General features: G+C 46.9%; 1 protein-coding gene across 8 annotated transcripts in view; it reads left to right on the forward strand.

Annotated features, from left to right (window-relative positions):
* The window catches only part of rbm47 (RNA binding motif protein 47), an 84,062-nt gene that overhangs the window by 63,775 nt on the left and 10,287 nt on the right, over positions 1 to 10,000 (forward strand). For 4 of the 8 annotated variants that reach the window (XM_065003481.1, XM_065003488.1, XM_065003483.1 and 1 more), the window contains 3 exons: positions 236 to 584; positions 6,738 to 6,761; positions 8,825 to 9,037. In XM_065003481.1, the coding sequence (XP_064859553.1) occupies positions 236 to 584; positions 6,738 to 6,761; positions 8,825 to 9,037 (586 nt within the window). The remainder of the gene's footprint in view (positions 1 to 235; positions 585 to 6,737; positions 6,762 to 8,824; positions 9,038 to 10,000) is intronic. The other 4 variants (XM_065003486.1, XM_065003485.1, XM_065003484.1 and 1 more) reach the window with 4 other exon arrangements.

The raw sequence follows: 10,000 nt of genomic DNA on the forward strand, positions 1-10,000 counted from the left end.
CCAGGGCTGTATTAACATGTCTCTGTGTTCTAGGTGTTTGGCCAGTGGAACCAGGGCTGTATTAACATGTCTCTGTGTTCTAGGTGTTTGGCCAGTGGAACCCAGGGCTGTATTAACATGTCTCTGTGTTCTAGGTGTTTGGCCAGTGGAACCAGGGCTGTATTAACATGTCTCTGTGTTCTAGGTGTTTGGCCAGTGGAACCCAGGGCTGTATTAACATGTCTCTGTGTTCTAGGTGTTTGGCCAGTGGAACCAGGGCTGCGTGGAACGTGTCAAGAAGATCCGCGACTACGCCTTCGTCCACTTCTCGTCCCGTGACGATGCCGTGGTTGCCATGGACCACCTGAACGGGACGGAGGTGGAGGGGTCCTGTATCGAGGTCACCCTGGCTAAGCCTGTCGACAAGGAGCAGTACACGCGTTACCAGAAGGCATCCAAAGGGGGCGCTACGGCGTCCGCGGCCGCGGCAGCTCCGGAACCAGTCCAGCAGAACTACGTGTACCAGTGTGACCCCTACACTCTCACCTACTACGGGTACCCTTACAACACGCTGATCGGACCCAACAGGGACTACTTCATCAAAGGTCAGAGTCCATTCCTGCTGGGTCTCTGTGGCTGCGTTTACACAGGCAGTCACATTCTGATCTTAATAGATTGTAGATTAGATAAGTGTCCTTTCCTTCTGGTTCTCTGTGGCTGCGTTTACACAGGCAGTCACATTCTGATCTTAATCTCTGTGGCTGCGTTTACACAGGCAGTCACATTCTGATCTTAATAGATTGTAGATTAGATAAGTGTCCTTTCCTTCTGGTTCTCTGTGGCTGCGTTTACACAGACAGTCACATTCTGATCTTTATAGATTGTAGATTAGATAAGTGTCCTTTCCTTTTGGGTTCTCTGTGGCTGCGTTTACACAGACAGTCACATTCTGATCTTAATAGATTGTAGATTAGATAAGTGTCCTTTCCTTTTGGGTTCTCTGTGGCTCCGTTTACACAGACAGTCACATTCTGATCTTGTTTGTTCTTTTCTAAATTTTTTTTTACACCAATCAGATCAGATCTTTAGCTCGAAACTTGGGCTGCCTGTATAAACGTAGCCTTTTTTGTACAACAGACGTAACTGATGTGTAGATTAGATGGGGTGTGCTGTTGTAAAATGTAGCCAATAGTGAATCCACCTCGTCCAATACATGTGATTAATAGATGATCGTGATGAATATTGATCAATAGGTGTTCTAAATGATCATTGATCATTTACTGGTTATAAATCACCGATCAGCATCGATAACTGTTAGAGAGGTCGAATGGGGACGCTCCGCAATATGACATCACGGGACACAGCGGGGGGTGACTTCCTGCTCAGCGACTACCGAGAACGACAATATTCCCAAGAGGGCCACTGTCGTGCCTTCCTAGTTTCTTCCCTCCGTTGAGGCATATAGAGTACCACAGTTTGAGTCATGATACCCATAAAACCCCGCGGTCAAACAAGGAAATGGTTCCAATCATTTTTCCCCAAAGGGGATTAAAATAAGGGCTGTTGTTTCGTGTCAGTTTACCCTGGTGTGACGTTTTGATAACTGTGTAAACCTTTTATTCATGTATTCGCCCCCCCAAAAAAAATGCTAATTAGCTGCTATTGTGGCTCCCGTAAAGAACTACAAATCTCTGGATTAACTATCTAATGTGGCCCCCGTAAAGAACTAGAAATCTCTGGATTAACTATCTAATGTGGCTCCTGTAAAGAACTACAAATCTCTGGATTAACTATCTAATGTGGCTCCTGTAAAGAACTACAAATCTCTGGATTAGCTATCTAATGTGGCTCCCGTAAAGAACTACAAATCTCTGGATTAACTATCTAATGTGGCTCCTGTAAAGAACTACAAATCTCTGGATTAACTATCTAATGTGGCTCCCGTAAAGAACTACAAATCTCTGGATTAACTATCTAATGTGGCTATTGGACTATTCTGTGAACTGTCTTGTGTACGTTTTTAAATTGACACAATACCTGGTAGTAAAGGTGTCAGAGATGACCTCCAGGATCAATACCTGGTAGTAAAGGTATCAGAGATGACCTCCAGGATCAATACCTGGTAGTAAAGGTATCAGAGATGACCTCCAGGATCAATACCTGGTAGTAAAGGTATCAGAGATGACCTCCAGGATCAATACCTGGTAGTAAAGGTATCAGAGATGACCTGCAGGATCAATACCTGGTAGTAAAGATATCAGAGATGACCTGTAGGATCAATACCTGGTAGTAAAGGTATCAGAGATGACCTCCAGGATCAATACCTGGTAGTAAAGGTATCAGAGATGACCTGTAGGATCAATACCTGATAGTCCAGGTATCAGGGATGACCTGCAGGATCAATACCTGGTAGTAAAGGTATCAGAGATGACCTGCAGGATCAATACCTGGTAGTAAAGGTATCAGAGATGACCTGCAGGATCAATACCTGGTAGTAATGGTATCAGAGATGACCTGCAGGATCAATACCTGGTAGTAAAGGTATCAGAGATGACCTGCAGGATCCATACCTGCAGGATCAATACCTGTAGTATCAATACCTGGTAGTAAAGGTATCAGATAGAGACCTCCAGGATCAATACCTGGTAGTAAAGGTATCAGAGATGACCTGCAGGATCAATACCTGGTAGTAAAGGTATCAGATAGAGACCTGCAGGATCAACACCTGTAGGATCAATACCTGTAGGATCAATACCTGCAGGATCAATACCTGGTAGTAAAGGTGTCAGCTAGAGACCTGCAGGATCAATACCTGGTAGTAAAGGTATCAGAGATGACCTGTAGGATCAATACCTGGTAGTAAAGATATCAGAGATGACCTGCAGGATCAATACCTGGTAGTAAAGGTATCAGAGATGACCTGCAGGATCAATACCTGGTAGTAAAGGTATCAGAGATGACCTGCAGGATCAATACCTGGAAGTAAAGGTATCAGAGATGACCTGCAGGATCAATACCTGGAAGTAAAGGTATCAGAGATGACCTGCAGGATCAATACCTGGAAGTAATGGTATCAGAGATGACCTGCAGGATCAATACCTGGAAGTAAAGATATCAGATAGAGATGACGTGCAGGAGCATGCTGGGATTTGTAGTCTGGCATGGTGTCTACTTTGATGCTAATTAGCATTTTAGAATCTGAGAGTAAATAGAGCTGAATATATTGATAGAAGTCACCTTGTCGTAGAGAGATTTACAGGGTCATCAAAACACCACGGCAGGTTAAACCCACACAAAACACCACGGCAGGGTAAACCTACACAAAACACCACGGCAGGTTAAACCCACACAAAACACCACGGCAGGGTAAACCTACACAAAACACCACGGCAGGTTAAACCTACACAAAACACCACGGCAGGTTAAACCTACACAAAACACCACGGCAGTGTAAACCTACACAAAACACCACGGCAGGGTAAACCTACACAAAACACCACGGCAGGTTAAACCTACACAAAACACCACGGCAGGGTTAAACCTACACAAAACACCACGGCAGGTTAAACCTACACAAAACACCACGGCAGGTTAAACCTACACAAAAAACCACGGCAGGTTAAACCTACACAAAACACCACGGCAGGTTAAACCTACACAAAACACCACGGCAGGTTAATCCTACACAAAACACCACGGCAGGTTAAACCTACACAAAACACCACGGCAGGTTAAACCTACACAAAACACCACGGCAGGTTAAACCTACACAAAACACCACAGCAGGTTAAACCTACACAAAACACCACGGCAGGTTAAACCTACACAAAACACCACGGCAGGTTAAACCTACACAAAACACCACGGCAGGGTAAACCTACACAAAACACCACGGAGGGTTAAACATACACAAAACACCACGGCAGGGTAAACCTACACAAAACACCACGGAGGGTTAAACCTACACAAAACACCACGGCAGGGTAAACCTACACAAAACACCACGGCAGGGTAAACCTACACAAAACACCACGGCAGGGTAAACCTACACAAAACACCACGGCAGGTTAAACCTACACAAAACACCACGGCAGGTTAAACCTACACAAAACACCACGGCAGGTTAAACCTACAAAAAACACCACGGCAGGGTAAACCCACACAAAACACCACGGCAGGTTAAACCTACACAAAACACCACGTTAGGTTAAACCTACACAAAACACCACGGCAGGTTAAACCTACACAAAACACCACGGCAGGGTAAACCTACACAAAACACCACGGCAGGTTAAACCTACACAAAACACCACGTTAGGTTAAACCTACACAAAACACCACGTTAGGTTAAACCTACACAAAACACCACGTTAGGTTAAACCTACACAAAACACCACGGCAGGTTAAACCTACACAAAACACCTCGGCAGGTTAAACCTACACAAAACACCACGGCAGGTTAAACACCACGGCAGGTTAAACCTACACAAAACACCACGGCAGGTTAAACCCACACAAAACACCACGGCAGGTTAAACCCACACAAAACACCACGGCAGGTTAAACCTACACAAAACACCACGGCAGGTTAAACCTACACAAAACACCACGGCAGGTTAAACCCACACAAAACACCACGGCAGGTTAAACCCACACAAAACACCACGGCAGGTTAAACGTACACAAAACACCACGGCAGGTTAAACCTACACAAAACACCACGACAGGTTAAACCTACACAAAACACCACGGTAGGTTAAACCTACACAAAACACCACGGCAGGTTAAACCTACACAAAACACCACGGCAGGTTAAACCTACACAAAACACCACGGCAGGGTTAAACCTACACAAAACGCCACGGCAGGTTAAACCTACACAAACACCACGGCAGGTTAAACCTACACAAAACACCACGGCAGGTTAAACCTACACAAAACACCACGGTAGGTTAAACCTACACAAAACACCACGGCAGGTTAAACCTACACAAAAACACCACGGCAGGTTAAACCTACACAAAACACCACGGCAGGTTAAACCTACACAAAACACCACGGCAGGTTAAACCTACACAAAACACCACGGTAGGTTAAACCTACACAAAACGCCACGGCAGGGTAAACCTACACAAAACACCACGGCAGGTTAAACCTACACAAAACACCACGGCAGGTTAAACACCACGGCAGGTTAAACCTACACAAAACACCACGGCAGGTTAAACGTACACAAAACACCACGGCAGGTTAAACCTACACAAAACACCACGGCAGGTTAAACCTACACAAAACACCACGGCAGGTTAAACCTACACAAAACACCACGGCAGGTTAAACCTGCACAAAACACCACAGCATGTTAAACCTACACAAAACACCACGGCAGGTTAAACCTACACAAAACACCACGGCAGGTTAAACCTGCACAAAACACCACAGCATGTTAAACCTACACAAAACACCATGTTAGGTTAAACCTACACAAAACACCACATCAGGTTAAACCTACACAAAACACCACGGCAGGTTAAACCTACACAAAACACCACGGCAGGTTAAACCTACACAAAACACCACGGCAGGTTAAACCTACACAAAACACCACGTTAGGTTAAACCTACACAAAACACCACGTTAGGTTAAACCTACACAAAACACCACGGCAGGTTAAACCTACACAAAACACCACGGCAGGTTAAACACCACGGCAGGGTAAACCTACACAAAACACCACGGCAGGTTAAACCTACACAAAACACCACGGCAGGTTAAACCTATACAAAACACCACGGCAGGTTAAACCTACACAAAACACCACGTTAGGTTAAACCTACACAAAACACCACGGCAGGTTAAACCTACACAAAACACCACGGCAGGTTAAACCTACACAAAACACCACGGCAGGTTAAACACCACGGCAGGGTAAACCTACACAAAACACCACGGCAGGGTAAACCTACACAAAACACCACGGCAGGTTAAACCTACACAAAACACCACGGCAGGTTAAACCTACACAAAACACCACGGCAGGGTTAACCTACACAAAACACCACGGCAGGGTTAACCTACACAAAAACACAGCCCTCATTTCAAGTGTTTCTAAAATCCCTTATTGGAAAATGAACGGTGGGAAAAACAAAGATTGGAATAATTTCCTTGTTTGACCGCTAGGTCTTATGGGTATTATGACACCTCCACTGTGGGTCTCTATACCTGCATCGAGAGGATCCCCTAGTGGCTGTCTGGAGCATTGGCAGATTATGATCCTGCTGTCCTTCACTGTCTGTAAGCAGGAAGCGTCTCCTCTGTAAGTAAACCTCTGAGGACGCCATATTGCAGAGAGTCCCCCTTTTCAGTGCTGAGCCCGTCCCCTGTGATGAGTGATGCTGGCAGGTGTCTGGGTGGCAGCTCAACTAATCTGTGTCCTAAGTAGCACTCTATTCCATTTGCAGGGCACTACTATCGACCAGAGCCCTATTGGCTCTAACCCTATGGGCCCTTGTCAGAAGTAGTGCCCTGCATAGGGGACAGGGTTCCATTTGGGCCGATCCAACTAATCCCTGTCCTAAGTAGCACTCTATTCCATTTGCAGGGCACTACTATCGACCAGAGCCCTATTGGCTCTAACCCTATGGGCCCTTGTCAGAAGTAGTGCCCTGCGTAGGGGACAGGGTTCCATTTGGGCCGATTCCAACTCATCCGTCCAGACGTTGACTTGTAATCACTGTGTTCTGGTTTTCTCTCCAAAGGAGGCCCAATGATACAGACCAATGGTAATCTATTCCATCCTTTATTGGCTACTCCTTTACACTCCCTTATCCAATGAAACATCAACTTCCTGGTCACGTGACCAATGAAACATCAACTTCCTGGTCATGTGACCAACTCCTCTCTCTGGGTGTCTATAACAACTTCCTCTTGTTCCATCACCTCTTTAGTTCGCTAGTAGACAGACAAACTGTCAGACCCCACGATGTCTCCCACACTCCTTGACAACTTCAGTTATTAGATGTTCTACCAGTGTTGGAATCACACAAACTAATGACCAGATAAACATAGACAATGTACACTATATATATATATATTTGCACCTCTGACAAACCGTGTAAAATGACGCCCCATAGCAGCCCCCCCACCCCCCCTAACGACGGCTTCACACTTTCATGGGAAATGTCCAAACTGGATTCCTTGGGACGTCCCATCTCTCGGACATCACCCCATTGGATTTGTTTAGGGTAGGGTAGGAGTTTAGGGTAGGGGTTTAGGGTAGGGTAGGAGTTTAGGGTAGGGGTTTAGGGTAGGGATTTCATGGGAAATGTCCAAACTGGATTCCTTGGGACGTCCCAACTCTCGGACATCACCCCATTGGATTTGTTTAGGGTAGGGTAGGAGTTTAGGGTAGAGGTTTAGGGTAGGGGTTTAGGGTAGGGTAGGAATTTAGGGTAGGGGTTTAGGGTAGGGGTTTCATGGGAAATGTTGTATTTAATTTTTTATTTCACCTTTATTTTACCAGGTAGGCTAGATGAGAACAAGTTCTCATTTACAACTGCGACCTGGCCAAGATAAAGATAAAGGGGTAGGGTAGGGGTTTAGGGTAGGGGTTTAGGGTTTAGGGTAGGGTTAGGGTAGGGATTTAGGGTACGGTAGGGGTTTAGGGTAGGGGTTTAGGGTTTAGGGTAGGGTTAGGGTAGGGGTTTAGGGTACGGTAGGGGTTTAGGGTACGGTAGGGGTTTAGGGTAGGGTAGGGGTTTAGGGTAGGGTTTAGGGTAGGAGTTTAGGGTAGGGTTGGGTAGGGGTTTAGGGTACGGTAGGGGTTTAGGGTAGGGGTTTAGGGTAGGGGTTTAGGGTAGGGGTTTAGGGTAGGGTAGGGTGGGGTATGGGTAGGGATTTAGGGTAGGGTAGGGTAGGGTATGGGTAGGGGTTTAGGGTAGGGTAGGGTAGGGGTAGGGGTTTAGGGTAGGGTGGGGTTTGGGTAGGGGTTTAGGGTAGGGTAGGGTGTGGGTAGGGGTTTAGGATAGGGTAGGGTAGGGTAGGGTAGGGTATGGGTAGGGGTAGGGGTTTAGGGTAGGGTTTTATGGTAGGGGTTTCTGTTAGGAGTTTCAGTTAGGAGTATAGTCTAGGGGATTAGGGTAGGTGTTTAGGATAGGTGTTTATGGTATGGTAGGGGTTTAGTTTAGGGTAGGGGTTTCGGGTAGGGTAGGGGTTTAGGGTAGGGGTTTAGGGTAGGGTAGGGGTTTAGGGTAGGGGTTTATGGTAGGGGTTTAGGGTAGGGTAGGGGTTTAGGGTAGGGGTTTAGGGTAGGGGTTTAGGGTAGGGAAGGGGTTTAAGGTAGGGGTTTAGGGTAGCAGTCTAGGGTAGGGTAGGGGTTTAGAGTAGGGTAGGGGTTTAGGGTAGGGGTTTAGGGTAGGGTAGGGGTTTAGGGTAGGGGTTTAGGGTAGGTTAGGGGTTTAGAGTAGTGACGTCCCAAGGATCACGGAGAGCAATAACGAACTTCAGTGCCACAGGAGGCTGGTGGCACTTTAAATGGGGAGGACGGGCTCGTAGTAATGTCTGGGGCAGAAAATTATAAAATATCTATCTATATATATATATACAGTACCAGTTTAAAGTTTGGACACACAGACTCATTCAAGGGTTTTTCTTTATTTTTTACTATTTTATACATTGTAGAATAATAGTGAAGACATCAAAACTATGAAACAAAACGACGGCCTCCCCCAAACCCTGACGACGCTGGGCCCTGTGCTAAGCAGAACGTGCCCTAAACATATCCCATGCCCCTATATATTGAAGCGTAACCCTAAACAGCGCCCCCCCCACTGTGGCCCATCTCCAGCAGGTGCTGTGCGAGGTCGTGGCCGAGCGACGGCAGGTAGCCGTGCCCCCGGCCCCCGGGGGTCATACCTGGGTGGATACTCTGCTGGGCGGGGTATCTACAGCCGGTACCATGAAGGCAAAGCCAAGGGCCCCGACAACAAGGCCTACGAGCTGGTACCCTCTATGGAGCTGACTGCCTCAGTCAACTCGTTGGGCATCAAGCCTTGCACAAGTCAGTCACACCCCTGTCGTACCCCCGTCGTACCCCCCCCCCCCCCCCCGTTGTCCCCCTAAACTGTCCCCTATACCGCCGCCTGCTTCCTTCAGTTTTCTCCTTCCTGTCTCCTTCCTGTCTCAAGCCTGTCTCCTTCCTGTCTCAAGCCTGGCTCAAGTCAGTGAAAGATACCTCTAAACCAGGCCTGGTCTAAACTAACTCCCTACTGGTCTAAACTAACTCCCTACTGGTCTACACCAGGCCTGGTCTAAACTAACTCCCTACTGGTCTAAACTAACTCCCTACTGGTCTACACCAGGCCTGGTCTAAACTAACTCCCTACTGGTCTAAACTAACTCCCTACTGGTCTAAACTAACTCCCTACTGGTCTACACCAGGCCTGGTCTAAACTAACTCCCTACTGGTCTAAACTAACTCCCTACTGGTCTAAACTAACTCCCTACTGGTCTACACCAGGCCTGGTCTAAACTAACTCCCTACTGGTCTAAACTAACTCCCTACTGGTCTAAACTAACTCCCTACTGGTCTAAACTAACTCCCTACTGGTCTACACCAGGCCTGGTCTAAACTAACTCCCTACTGGTCTAAACTAACTCCCTACTGGTCTAAACTAACTCCCTACTGGTCTAAACTAACTCCCTACTGGTTTAAACTAACTCCCTACTGGTCTAAACTAACTCCCTACTGGTATACACCAGGCCTGGTCTAAACTAACTCCCTACTGGTCTAAACTAACTCCCTACTGGTCTAAACTAACTCCCTACTGGTCTACACCAGGCCTGGTCTAAACTAACTCCCTACTGGTCTAAACCAGGCCTGGTCTAAACTAACTCCCTACTGGTCTAAACTAACTCCCTACTGGTCTACACCAGGCCTGGTCTAAACTAACTCCCTACTGGTCTAAACTAACTCCCTACTGGTCTAAACTAACTCCCTACTGGTCTAACCCAGGCCTGGTCT

Source organism: Oncorhynchus nerka, linkage group LG18, assembly GCF_034236695.1.
Source record: "Oncorhynchus nerka isolate Pitt River linkage group LG18, Oner_Uvic_2.0, whole genome shotgun sequence".
Taxonomy (NCBI): Eukaryota; Metazoa; Chordata; class Actinopteri; order Salmoniformes; family Salmonidae; genus Oncorhynchus; species Oncorhynchus nerka.